General features: G+C 39.8%; 1 protein-coding gene across 25 annotated transcripts in view; it reads left to right on the top strand.

Annotated features, from left to right (window-relative positions):
• The window catches only part of SH3PXD2A (SH3 and PX domains 2A), a 338,938-nt gene that overhangs the window by 294,769 nt on the left and 29,481 nt on the right, over positions 1 to 14,688 (top strand). For 16 of the 25 annotated variants that reach the window (XM_020788969.3, XM_078389473.1, XM_072995588.2 and 13 more), the window contains 2 exons: positions 178 to 291; positions 3,832 to 3,915. In XM_020788969.3, the coding sequence (XP_020644628.3) occupies positions 178 to 291; positions 3,832 to 3,915 (198 nt within the window). The remainder of the gene's footprint in view (positions 1 to 177; positions 292 to 3,831; positions 3,916 to 14,688) is intronic. The other 9 variants (XM_078389476.1, XM_020788973.3, XM_078389487.1 and 6 more) reach the window with 1 other exon arrangement.

The following is a 14,688-nucleotide window of genomic DNA, read 5'->3' as shown; positions in this document are numbered from 1 at the left end:
GTGGGGATATACTATAACGTTTTATTAAAGTTCCTCTTGTTCCTACATTATATGGTTAGTTTATTAGAAAAAGGGGATAAACACAGGTTTTGAAGAACTAGAAGTCACAGGAGGTTGTATCTGTATCCGTGTGCATCTCTGTCTACAGTGACCATCCTTCTCTGCTTATCCTTACAGGTTGGTGGTTTGTAAGCACATCAGAAGAACAAGGCTGGGTCCCTGCCACATACCTGGAATCACAAAGTGGAATTAGAGATGATTCTGAAATTAACATGTCCAAAGGAGGGGAAGGTAAGAATGCTGAGAGCAGCTTTCAGGATTACTGGTCTCTGGAAAAAATTGTAATCGAAACTGACCCCTGCCCTGTCAGAACTGGCACACCTGTATGAAAGATTAGTAGAAAAATTAGTGGAAAGTCCAGTGCTAGCTATTTGTATAAACAAAAATGCAGCCATAAAACACTTATAATGACATCCAGGATTCCTTGAGCTAATAATAGCAGGCACAAAAAGAATGCACATTCTTTTCATATATTTATTGTTGTGTAGTTTGGAGTTGTAACAGAAGTATTTCTTATTTTGTGGGACAGTGATTATGCTAAGGATTTTAAGCAACTTGTAATAATGGTTCCATAATTTTCATAAAAGATTAAAAATATTTGTTTCAAGTCTCCTACAGAAGACAGATAAGGGTCAATATATATGGTTTTGGAAACAGTTTTTATTTTAAAAATAAAAGATTTGGGTGTCATATATATACATGCATAGTAAATACAAGTACTGTATTTTTTGCTCCATAAGAAGCACCTGACCTTAAGACGCACCTAATTTTTAGAGGAGGAACACAGGGAAAAAAATATTCTGAACCAAATAGTGTAATAAAATATTTAATAAACTATAACAGAATAACGTTTGAACCATGTAAAGTGAACTGCAGTCAACAGTGGCATTAAGAACCATTACCACTGTCATTAACAAATGGAGAGACTTAAAGCTTTGTGTACTCTAGTTTATGTGCCATAAATTTGTGTACCATAAATTTAAGTCAAGTACATATAGACCATTATCAGCCAGTGATAAGACCTATACCACACTACAGTACCTATATTTTACACTTCCTTTCATCCATCTCCTCCCCATGCTTATAGAAATGTCTCAATGGCAGATGAGATTGTTGTGCAACTCTGCTCAGCTACAGCTCAAGCCTATATTAAGTTAGAAATGGTTTGTCTGATTTGGCACTGCATTGAGAGGTCCCTTTTAGTTGTGTGGAAGATAAATAGTGGAATTAAACTATTTAACAGCTGGTTTTCCTTATTTACCTTAGGTTATGCAAAAGAACAGCAACACAAAGCTTAACCTGATCCCATTCACCAGCAGTGGCACATGCTCAGCATAAGACCAAATCTCAGTTTTCTGACATAACTGAACGTTTATAGCATGGAAGGCACAACAGGTCAGGCTACACAAAGCCAGGAACAATGTTCTTGCCAGGGCAAGCAGCCAGTTCAGAGGCCTCCCAGCATGGTTGTGGGAGGCTTCTGGGTGGTGGCGGTGGCTGAACTCTTTTTTACAGTATTCACTCCATAAGGCACACATACTTTCTTCCCCACTTTTTTCTTTGGGGGGGACTGCGTCTTATGGAGCAAAAAATACGGCACTTTATTGTATTTTTGAAATTGTTTTGATTTTTCCTTAATTTGAAAGTCCTTCTGTCTAATATTGCTATTAATCTCAGCAGACAGCCTGTTGTCCAAAGCTATTGGCTTTAGCTGCCCTATTTCAGTTACTGTTGAATCTGCCATCTTCTATCATAAGATTTATTCTCTTTCACTTTAAATCTCTTCATTGATTTTTTCATCGTATATTCTTTACCATTTGAGTCTACATATAACGCTATACAGAGGATGTGATCCCAACAGAGCTGTGTACAGTAGTATACTGATTCTCCTCAGTCTTACTGAAAGGAATGGCCTAATATGCATTATTGCTCTGGTGCCAGATAAAAGTTTCCTGTCAGCATTTAAATGTTACAACATTGTTGGCATCTGCTTGGAAATCTACAGCACTTCCTTTGGGGCCTTGAACAAAGCCCTCAGGGAAGGGATTCTAGGACACTTAGAAATACAATATCTAAGTGATGGCTAGTGAACATATCCTTATCATATCAGACCTTTTCTGTTAATAGGCCCCAGCATATCCTATAACTCCCATCTGTACTGCAATTTATGGAGGTTATTGAACAGTGTTTAATTATTGCTGTCCATAGAAAGCAAAAAGGTCGAACCACTGATAGCTGATATGCTAAGCCATAATAACATTTAGATACGCATTTCACACCACATGCCATGAGCCCCTCTCTAGCTTCATTTTCCTAAGCAGTCCATGTGTCAAATACCATGGAATGGTTAGTCAACACCATTTGGGGTCACAGAGAGATGAGGGGTGGTGTTAGTCTATGTCCAGTTGAGGATGAGACCTAGATGACAAGAAAGGTTAAACTGGCTGACAGAAAAGGAGGAGACAGCCATTTTTGTATGTGAAAGGACTTTAAAGGAAAAGTAGTAATATTTAGAAAGGGTCCTAGATGGTGAAAGGGTTTTGGAATGAAGCGCTAGAAGGTAATCTTATCAGACCTGGGGAGGGGGACTGAGGGCCATGATTTAAGGTTAAGCATCCCTACCCACCCTCAGCTAGGCACATCACATAGGAGCTCTTTCACTTCCTGAAATCAGAGGTTATTGCTTTTTATCACCAGCTATTTCATGAATCCCAGTCTGGTATTAAATGAGCTGAAGGAATCTGGAATGCAGTATCAGATACAAATGTGATTGAGAATACCCTTTGTCAAAAAAATAAGGTGTCCTCTGTGCACAGTAATCTCATAGTCACAGATTGTTTATAATCTTATGAATTACTCGTCTGTATCTAGCAGAGCATTGGGATGCAGGTTTGATATGACGTATTTATGTCTTCAGACACCCTAAAGTTGGGGATGGGGAAGAAAGGTGATCTCCAAGCATAAGATATACATCTCATATACAAACCACTTTATGTAGGCATCCTTCAGTCTCGAGAGACTATGGTAACATGCTCTGAATAGATATCTTGGAACAAACCACTTACAGCCATTCTTACTGTAGTCATAATTTTTAAAAATTTCCTTTAAGGAGAGGAGATGGTTTTTCAAATACACATTCTCTGATGCATACTACTCCAGAAGACTCTCTTCAGCATGGATCCAAGAATTAATTTGTTTAAAAATTTGTTATCCATGATTCATTATAATTTTAACAGTCATTTTAAAAGCCATCATTTTATGTTTTTGGCATTAGTGGCATTAATGGCGTGAGCAATGATTAATATTTCACATCATTTTAATACATTGCTTTTGGGAATAATGTTGAGAAAGTTAAGCCATTTTTGTCCTTTTAACTGCTTTTTTTTTAAATTAAAGTAACATATCACTAACACCACAATTTTATAATATGAAATAAAAGCAAAGGTATCTTTATCTTTTTGATTCCTGCTGTTTTTAAGACAGTTGATGCTTCAAAATTTCTGCACACAGGAAATCTACTACAGTTCATTAGTATTATTGCTGTCCACTAGATGTATAGTGGGAAATACACCCTGTTCATGTGTCGAGATCTCAAGTAATTATCTATTCATTACATCTTGTAAGACTAACCTCATTATAATATGACATTCCATTCATACTAATTTAAGATCAGCCCTTGTGATTTCGTTCATGTTGGGTTTTGTTCTCCACCCATCCATCATTTTTTATTTTTCTTTCTTTTCTTCTGTTTTCATCCCTTTTCTAAAATAGTTTCTAAGAGACGCAAGGCTCACCTGAGACGCCTGGACCGGCGGTGGACATTGGGAGGGATGGTCAACAGGCAGCAGAGTCGAGGTGAATAGCTTTCTGAGACATGCTCTCTTGAAGGGCATAAATACTGATTTCTGCTGCTTCTCTTGTGATTCAGCAATGCTAAAGATGGCTGGAAAGTGTGTCACATTTAATTGGTTCTTGTTTCCTTTGCAACAGAAACAAGGTGGCATAAAGCAAAGTTTGGTGGCTGTTTGCTGAGCATGTTGAGATGGGAACAAATGTCAACTAGTAGCTCCATGGACAGCCTGTGTTTTCACAAGCAGCTCTTTCATATCTTCTAAGCTCTAGTGCTATTAATTTTGAAGAGTCAGATATCAGCCAAAGGAAAGCAGGAAAAAGCCATTTCATCATTGTATGTTTGAAATAAATATTGTTTCTTCACTTTGTTTTATAAATACATTTTTAAGTCCACAGTTTGGAACGACTTCTGAAACCACTGGAAGTTTCTAGATGTTCAAAGAGAGGCTGGTTCTGTCCCTTTGAAATCTCACTAAAATGAATGAAATGTATTACCTCTTGGCATGTGTAGGCTAAAGAGAAACATTTGCTAAATGGTTTACTAAGTTCTTGTATACTTTGCCAATTGGGCTTTTCCAGCAGAGAGAAGGGAAGTTAAGGCGGTTGAAAGTAGTAGAGAAAAGGAATATTGAAAGACTCAACTTTTAAAATTGGTGGAGTCGTGCTTACCTGAATTCTTAACAACCTAAAGTGTATTCACTGTATTAGGGTCAGAAGACACATGCCATAAGGTTCAAATTCTGGGTACAATTTGGTATCTAGAAATTTTGCCTAGATTTATTAATGAAACCAAAAACTAGATACCTGCAATATCTGCCAGTCATCATCTTTACCGTCACGTTTGATTATTCGGTTCACGAAGCTGAAAGAGAACCTTTTAAGAGTTTTTAATCTGTGATGTTAAGCCCTAAACTTTGCACTGCAAAACCTCAGTGTAACAGGAAGATTTAGTACATAATATTAGTATTATCATTATACCTGACTATTTACAAGATTATTTCTTACAAGGACTGTGTGAAATAGGCTGTATGATATTGCATGTTATGAACACATGCAGAAATGCAATGGTAAGACATCACCAAGTACTGTTTGTGCATGTGCCATGAAGAAGACCTGTCCTTTTCATAGCATGCATACAATGTACAGTACACTGCATTTCCTACACTAAAGAGAGATCCATTGAGGAAACCTGCTTTTCATGTCTCTTTGTCAAACCTCACTGAAATTGCATGCAGCTATCATAACATTTCCTGGGACAAGGTGTTGTTCTATTTTACTGCTTCACTTGCCCAAGTTTGAGCATGCATAAAAAGAGGCAAGTGAGACATAGAATTTGTAGTAAGAAACCAAGCAAACAATGGATGTTTAAAACAGCAGACACTTGAGGTGACATTTAACACCTGCAGGTGACCATCACAGATACTACATTTATGTCAGGCTTACTTCATTATCCCTCTTTGGAGATCAAGCTATGAAAACATTTCATCCTACTAAGGGTACTAGTAAAGGAAAAAACTGGTATAGAGACAAATCAGGGGACCTGTCTTATGCAGAATGGCTCTAAAAATTTAACATGTAACCATTTTTGAAGGACCTTTAGCTCTCTAAGACTTTGTTTTGAAAGAGGTTTTTTGGAAGAAAAAGGAAGGAGGAGAGAGAGGTGATGGCGTGAATAGACTGCTGACTGAAGGGAAAGTATTTTAAAAGAATTCTTCTGTGGTTTGGAAAATATAGGATTTGAGCTATTGCATTCTGCTTAGCAGCCTTGATTGGGTAATTCCCCAAACTAGATGTCTCTGTCTCAGGTCTTTCAATACAGAACCAGTTCATGTAATGATATTCCATAACTGATGCACAGCCATAAATTAAGCATAAGTACAATAGTTTTGCCTGTCTCAGCCCTTTTCTGCCACAGAAGGTGATGAGGATGCAGAGTCTGAGTGCTGTGTGTTTCAATTCTGCCTGTGGCTCACTACAGCCTTAAGAAAAGCAGTGGTGTATTTAATATTTTGGTGATAGGTATTATTTTTGTACTCTGAACAAGTTGTTTGTTAATCAACCACAAAGTCTCAATTTCAGAGAGTGTCTGTGCAGTTGAAACACCTTGCAAGTATACTAGATTTTACACTGTTCCATCTGGGGAATTTGTTAATTAGTCTGTTTTGTTTGTAGAATATGTACGTATACCACCATTCATATTCATATAAATATGTTCTTGGGTGGATTTTTTTCTCTGTAGCAAATCATGTGTGCATATTAGGCATATGCACTGAGAGATATTTTTTCCTCCATTGTTTCTGCAAACTTCAGACACTGATATTGGTATTTGGAAAATTGTTAATTCTCTGCCTCCAAAGTAGCAGCCACAGAGAGGAAGTTAAAGCATTGCCATATATGCCTTCTGTTTTGGGTGAACCAGCTTTCAGGTACATGAAAGGAAGAAAGGAAGACCAATTTCTGTTCAACTCCTAGAATATGCTTACAGGCCTGGTCAAGATATGTTTTTGCCTGAAGCAGAGTATAAATTTTTTCTCTAGCGCCACCCAGTTAAAGAATATAATGCTCAAAGCCACTCAAATTATTTTGGCCTATTTACCCATCATTAACTGTAAAGATACAACAGTTAGGTATTAGGAATTAGGCAATTCTCACCTGATATCTTTTCATTACATTCAAAATGTACTCTTTTGAAATGGCTGCCTTTCTCTGCCTAATGACAGGGCCAGCCCTGGTGCCAGCAGTATTCCTGCAGATCTGGAAGCTACTATATTGCAGTAGCATGTAGAATACATGATTTGTAGAAAGCAGAGGGTCCATGTCAAGATTATTTCAGCTACATGAGAAAACCATGTCAACAGAACAGATGGTGAACTTTATTACGATTTGAAATGAGGAAGTTGCTCAGAGATACGCATTTCAAGATGTACAGAACTAATTTTTTAAGATTGCCTGTTCAGTTCTTGGTGCATTGAGTGAATCTCAAAATGGCAGCAAGAGGAGTCAGGGCTGCGCACCTCCAAGAAAATGTCTTTTCTTGGCATGGAACTTAAAGGGGGCAGGGTGTCTTCTGTGGATTAAAATTTGCACTGTTTAAAACAAAAGTGTAGAATGTATGGCTCTTCCGGTGTTACAGACTGCAAATTTACCACCTTTGCTTTTCACTTGGTTGGTGTTGGTTTAAAATGATTTTTAGTTACCAGTCAATAAAAACCTGAAACTTTAATACCATTACTAGCAAGAGATTACAAAGAGAAGCCTACCTAAGACCATGTATAGCTTACTTTAGATATTTATAAAAACTGTATGCACGGAATGGAGTGCATCTGACTTTGATCCCTTTAAAACATTCCTTGGTCAGTCGGATGCAACCCTAGGCATTCCTCTGAACAATAATGTGTCATTGCACTTTCCCATAAGTGCCGACTTGCATATATTCGATATTATAATTTTTTCCCTATGGTTAGCCTCAGTCAAAGACTATCCCAAATTGATTTGGGGTTACAAGCAGACCCATATTCGAGAGTGCCTGTTTGAATTATAAACCTCATTTGTGTATATGTTTGTGGTCTCCCCTTTTCCACCACTGCAAGAAACTAAATGAGTGCAGTTCGGGAAATGTTACAGTATTTTGCTGTCAAAGCATTCTGTAAAGGGAAATTTTAATGACAGCTTCCTGCGAACAGAAGGCTTAAAAATAGAACAGCTTAACCAGTCCATAATTGGGCCTGTAATATCTGTAGGGATTTCAACTTTTAGAGTACTCTGCTCTAAACATGCCCACTTCAGTCCTTTTTTTTACTTCCGTGTCTTTATCTTAAGTGAACAAAGCACATGTAGACCTGTGTTCCATTTGGGGTGGCTTTCTGCCAAAAGAAATGACTCTTTGGAAAGCAGAGTCAGCCATGGGCAAACTTCAGCTGCTCAACATTTGCAAATTGGCTTTGAGCCTGAGCCTGATTTGAACTATTCAGATCTTTTACAAAAACAGGGATTACTTCAGGAACCACTTTTCTTTAGCATCATCACAGACACATTTTGGCTCACGTCACCCTCGTGTACAAGGGAGGAATGTATGCTAAACATCACAGACGCAGTAAGAGAGATACTAAACAAGACATGTTGAATTGGCAACATTAGTTGCGGGAAGTGGCTGACTTCTTCATTCTAGTCTATAGGGGAGGGAATGAGGAACAAACTACAGTGGTGCCTCACTTGACGACGTTAATCCGTTCCAGCGAAATCGCTGTAGAGCGACATTGTCAAGCGAAAGTAAAAAGCCCATTAGAATGCATTAGAAACCGGTTAATGCGTTCTAATGGGCGAAATACCTCACCGTAAAGCGAAGATCCTCCATAGGGTGGCCATTTTCTGCTCCCTGTAGAGCGAAGAATCTATCCCTAACACAGCAGGGAGCCATTTTGCACAGTGGGCGGCCATTTTGGAAACCCAACAATCAGCTGTTTTGATCGTCATTAAGCAGAAAATCGGTTCCCGAAGCAGGGAACCTATCATCGTAAAGCAGGTTTTCCCATAGACACATCGTTTTGTGGTCGCAATAGCAATTGCAAAAATCTCATCGCACAGCAGATTCGTCGTACAGCGAGGTAATCGTCAAGCGGGGCACCACTGTAGTTATTTTGTTAAATGTAAAATGCCTATCTGGATTTTGTTTGTTTTGTTTTGTACTAGCAAGTACATGGGTGGACCCAGATAACCTTTGGCAGAGGCAGAGTGAGTTATATGAAATTCTGTTCTTCATCTGGGACCCAGGCCACAGTTATCATGAACTAAACTGCAAACAGGATGGCTACACTACACTATGTGATTGTAAGAAATCATGGAGAATCTGGTTTCGGGGATCCTTTAATGTACAGTAGTGGTTCCCAACCTTGGATCCCCAGATGTTCTTGGATTTCAACTCCCAGGTGCCTTCACCACTAGCTGTGCTGGCCAGGATTTCTGAGAGTTGTAGTCCAAGAACATTTGGGGACCCAAGGTTGATAACCAATGGTTTAATTATTGTAGTGTCACCTACCCTGTGACAAGGAAAACAGGCTTACCTGATGTATGTTGGGAATACTGCTGCATGATGAACCCATTCATACAAGTAAATTTACACACAACTATCTATTATGAAATAACTGGAAACAACAGAAGATAGAGAGAGATAGTTAAGTCACCATGGCACAGTGGTTAAACTGCAGTACTGCAATCAAGACTCTGGTCACAACAATCCAAGATTCAGGCAGCTGGCTGAAGGTTGACTCAGCCTTCCATCCTTCTGAGATTGGTAGAGTACCTAGCTCACTGGGAGCAATGTGTAGCCTGCATGATTGTAGTGTAAACCGCCCAGTGAGTGTTTTCGGTGTCTTGGAGTGATATATAAGCAACACACTTTGCTTTGTGAAAGTGGAGACTGTATTTATGTACATCCCCTAAATGTTCCTCCCTAAAAGCAGAGTGCTGGGTCATCAGGTGTAAAAGTGAAGTTTCTTTTTTGTAAAATACAGCTTGAGATAATTTTTTCTGCTGGAAGTTCTCCTCTGCAGCCATATATATAGTGTCATAGGCTCCTAGTTGGAAGGTTTCAGCTAACACAATGATAGGTGGGTGGGGGTAGATGGATGGATGATTGGATGAATAAATGGGTGGAGGGATAGACGGATGGAGGGACAGACAGACATTATTGTGCAACTCAGCATGCAACAAATAATGTGTGCTTACCTCAGAGGACTTTGCTTCCAGAAATTACAAAGTTAGCATTGTACATAGTATAACTACACAAGAGGATTTTGATCTACATATAAAATATATAATGCTGTAGTAATTGAAAACTTCCCTCACAATCCTCAGATGTTATACAGAAAGGAACTGTAGAAAAGAACCTCAACCAGGAAAGTATATTTCAAACTATATTTTACAGAGGATTTTAAAGATCTCCTGAAGAGAACTGAAGAGAAGGGTTTTCAAAGAGATGGGTTTTTACAACATGGCTAGTAGTTGGGAATGATTAAAGTTCTATTTCAGCAGTACCTATAAGCTTACCTTAGATATTTATAAAAACTGTATGCACGGAATGGAGTGCATCTGACTTTGATCCCTTTAAAACATTCCTTGGTCAGTCGGATGCAACCCTAGGCATGTTCCAAAAGTTGATAAATTGGGTGGTGGTGGAGGAGGGACATACATAATAGTTAATAACCCTGTTCAGGAATTGAAAATATCTGACTATTGGGAAGATGTGCACATCAACTTAACCCCCTCCAGTTGAAACCTGTTGACGGAATGTTCGAAGAGACACAGTGAATTACATATAGTCGAACATGGTTACTGTACAGTCTTTCATATGAGATCAGGAAATGTTGCTTTGTAAGGCCTGAGTACAGTTTATCTAGCAATGAGGGTTCTCTCGAAACCAAGTTAGGTGTATTGTAAATTGGCCAGCAGATTGGCTATTTTTATTCCAGAGTTATTTATCAGCACAATAACTCCTTTCAGAACCATTGTTTTGGGACTATGTATCAGGCCATTGCCTTTGAATTAGGACTTGTGGGAGTTAATTAGGGAAGGGCCATCGTATCTGCTTGGCATGCAACAGGTTGGAGGTTCAGTCCCTGGATCCAACTGGCAGGTCTAGTTAAAAATCATGTTTGAAATCTTGGAGAGCCATTGCCAGTCTGTGTCAAAAGCTATATATGTATTATTATTTCCCCAATTACTATTGTTTTTATTTGTTTGTTTTTTGTTTGTTTTTTGCCATTTTGGTTGGGCATGTTTGCTTGTTTTGTATGCCTGCTCTGATGGGCTCTCCTGAATTGAAGTGTAGCCCCAAGGAACTGCAATCCTATGCCTTGCTGGTTGCACAGTGTGGGAAAGGGGAAAAATAACTTCTCTTTTCAAACTAGTTTACAATATCACATCTCTTCAATAGCAGATAGAGATTTTGGAAACAAGCAATTTCTCCCCCCCCCCCCTCACTAAAGAGATATGTGTGAATTCCTAATGCAAGCATACCTTCTGCATTTCCACAATGAGTGAGATGCAGGCATTTGGGGTTGTTTGTTGTTTGTTTTTTACATTGCAAGGGTAGATAGTATGCAGGATAATACTCTGGTGGTTCCCAACCTTGGATTCCCAGATGGGGTTGAACCACAACTCTCAAAATTCTCTACCAGTGTGCCTAACAGTCATGGATTCTTGTTCCAGTCTACAAATATTTGTGAAACCAAATTTACGAACCATTGCAAGGCTGACACAATTTCTGATGCTCACTTAGTGTAAGAATTTTTTCCCTTTTATTTTATGTATTGCACAATCTCATTTGTCTTGAGAAAGACATGTCTTATTGCTTTATAGCTGTTAGAGCCAGAAAAGTCCTTGTTTTAAAATAGAGAGAGTAGATGTTTGATTGTATAATGATGTCATCACCATTTCTGACCCCCAAAGTCAGTGATGGCGAACCTTTTTGATCCCGAGTGCCCAAACTGGGGAGGGGGGCTGTGGTGGTGTCGGCAGTGGTGGCAGCAGAAGCGGAAGTGGTGGTGGAAGGGGGAATCCAGGGCATGTAGGTACCTCCATTCGTGCCCAACCCCATGACTGCCTATAGCTCAGCCGGCCTGCCAACACCAACTGCTCCACCTCCTGGCCCTGCCTCCTGTCCGGGCACTAGTACCACAGCTGCAGCTGCCTCCTCAGGCAGTGGCATGCATGTCATAGGTTTGCCATCTCTGCCGTAAATCATAAATATTTAGATTCAGACCTTAGTTTATTGTTACACTATAACAGCCATAGTGGGATATTTCAAAACTGTTTCCTAAATGAGGCCCTGTGAAATCCCTTGTTCTTTTGTACTCCATTGTCTAAAGCAGTGGTTCTTAACCTTTTTGAAAGAAACGCCCCCTTGAGCCATTGAGGAAGTTATCATCGCCCCCCCTCCCCGCGGTGATGATTTCTTTCTTTCTTTCTTTCTTTCTTTCTTTCTTTCTTTCTTTCTTTCTTTCCTTCTTTCTTTCCTTCTTTCTTTCCTTCCTTCCTTCCTTCCTTCCTTCCTTCTTTCTTTCTTTCTTTCTTTCTTTCTTTCTTTCTTTCTTTCTTTCTTTCTTTCTTTCTTTCTTTCTTTCTTTCTTTATTTATTTATTTATTTATTTATTTATTTATTTATTTATTTATTTATTTATTTATTTATTTAAGACACTTAAATCCAATGACCCCTGAAAACAAAATTAAATTCCAAGAAAATGAAATGCACCCAAAAAAGTAACATTTAATGATTTAGTTGCAAGTGAATTTTAAGACGCAAAAAGAAATATAAAAAGGGCATAAAAACAAATGCAGGAACTAAAAATTTCAAGACAAAAAGTCTGAAACTAAATTAAAATTGGAGGAAAATATATATTCATGCACAGTGTAAAAAGGCTGCACCCATCTTCACAGGTTTGGCTTGCTCCAGCGCCCCCCTACCGCCCCCCTTCTCCTCCAGTGCCCCCACACCGCCCCTTTTCGTTCTACCACCCCCCTGAAAAATGAAATCGCCTCCTGGGGGGCATTATCGCCCACGTTAAGAACCACTGGTCTAAAGCAGTGGTCCCCAACCTTTTCTGAACTTCTGTCTGGTTGGGGGGATGGGATCCATGCCCAGTGGGAGCGGGGCAACCCCATGTTAGGGGGGGTGAGGTGCACTTGCGGATGGATGGGGTATGCTCGCAGATGGGCGGGGTGCGTTCACTCATATGGATGGATTGGCGGGGTGCACTTGCGGGTGGGGGACACCCATGCATGCGGGTGGGCAGGCCATGTGTGCATGGGTGGAGTGGGGGGGGCAGGAGATCTGTCTCTGTGGCCTGGTCCTGCCATGGCCGGGCTGTGGGCAGGGGGTTGGGGACCCCTGGTCTAAAGCCGAGCACAAATCTCCTTGAAATTCTTCACCTTACGGTTTAGTATTTTCACCTTTAAAAGCCTGAAACATTGTGTTATTAACAAGTCATCTTCTTATCTGTCCACAGCCCTTTAGCTAATCAGAGCCTCCTAAAGAATATAAGTACATATGTTACCAAGAATTTGAAATTGGTTTAGTTGCAGGAGCAAGCTGTATCTACCGTAGCAGTGTAAACTCAGCTCCAGTTTATCATAGTGTCCTGGCTGTGGCTATTCATGCACCTGCCACAACAAAGTTGGAAGATACAGTAGTTCTGTTTCAAGGCTCTAGCCTGTGCACTGTTGTGAAATACGGATTTGACTTATATAGACCATGCCCAAGGGGACATATGTGCATCTAAGCAGAGACAGGTGACCGAGAGACCTCCAGGTGTTTTGGACTACAGCTTCCAGCAACTTAGTCTGACATTAACCAGTAACCAGTAAGGATTGTGGGTATTATTATCTGAAACTCCTAGTGAACATAAGGCTAAAATCCTAGGAATTTAGTTTGATTAGGTTACTGACCAGGGCTTCGCCTGCCATTAGGCAGATTGAGACAGTTACCTCAGGCAGCAGCCATTGGGGGCCGCAGTGAGGTGTTAGAAGGCTGAGCTGTGTGCTATGCAACTTGTTCTACACTGCTAGAGGTAACCCACTGCCTTTAGGTGTGGTTAACCATGCAGTCCCAGTGCAAATGTTGCCAGTCCAGTCGGTTTTTTGTGTGTTGGATCATTTTGCCTTTTGCCTCAGGCAGCAAAATATCTTGAGTTGTCCCCGTGACCACCACTCCTCCTCTTGAAAACTATCTTTGCCGCAGAAGAAGGAACAGTGACTATACTTGTTTAAATCCTTCATGGAGTTATGCCTAAAGTCTCTGTTCCCAGTGATGATTGCATCTTTTCCCACAAAGGAATAATAATTTTCCCTGTTGCATAATGTGAAATTTGTTTTTTGATGGCTCAGCGTGTCCTCATTGTGATAAGAATCCAAAAGCAGCAGTCCTAATGAGGCAATTCTGTGGGGTTTTTGGAGTCTGTTGCAGCTGGAGACTGCCAGCATCTTCAGAATATATATATAAAGCCTGTGGCTGAACTGCAGTTTGTTGCTGGCTAAAAAGACACTGGACTTGAAAGCCCTTGCAAAGGGCTTTCAAGTCCAGTGTCTTTTTAGACAGCAACAAATTGCAGTTCAGTCATAGGCTTTACCGGGGGGGGGGGCAGCATGTGCAGACTGTCACTAGCATCCGGAGCAGAGTGACCCTACTTGCATTGTTCTTATCCTCTTTCTTGCCTTACTAACAGCCTGTATCAGTCATCACAGCAGGTCAATAAGAGGATTGTCTGAATGAGAGAGATGGAGATTTGTGCTTTTGGACTACAGCAAAAACACTAATTTGGACACCTCTAGGAACACTTTAAATCAAGGCCAGTACATTATTTAAACTGGAGATTGCCAGCTCCCATGGATTTGGTTTGCTCTCAAATAGGGAATTTTCTCAAACTGGGGGGCCTTATAAATTCTGGCGAATGCTTTATCTCAGATTAAATTCTAGAGACTAGCCTTCAATCACCTGGTCAACTGGGATTACAGTCTGCACTCCAGATTGTAAAACCTTTCTTTCTTTCTTTCTTTCTTTCTTTCTTTCTTTCTTTCTTTCTTTCTTTCTTTCTTTCTTTCTTTTCTTTCTTTCAAAAAACTACTTTTATTATCTTTCTTTTTTCATCTCCAAACATCCTAACTCTGTTAAACTCCATAAGGAATGGAAGCAATGTTGAAAACTGTGCTTTGCTCTTGCATCTTTGACTAAGGTTGTCTTGTCTACATAGTCATTTCTGTGCATGTTTATGCAGTTGCAAAGAA

Source organism: Pogona vitticeps, chromosome 3 (genome assembly GCF_051106095.1).
Source record: "Pogona vitticeps strain Pit_001003342236 chromosome 3, PviZW2.1, whole genome shotgun sequence".
Classification (NCBI taxonomy): domain Eukaryota; kingdom Metazoa; phylum Chordata; class Lepidosauria; order Squamata; family Agamidae; genus Pogona; species Pogona vitticeps.
The sequence above is the reverse complement of the archived record's forward strand: the minus strand, read 5'-3'. Positions and strand labels throughout refer to the sequence as shown.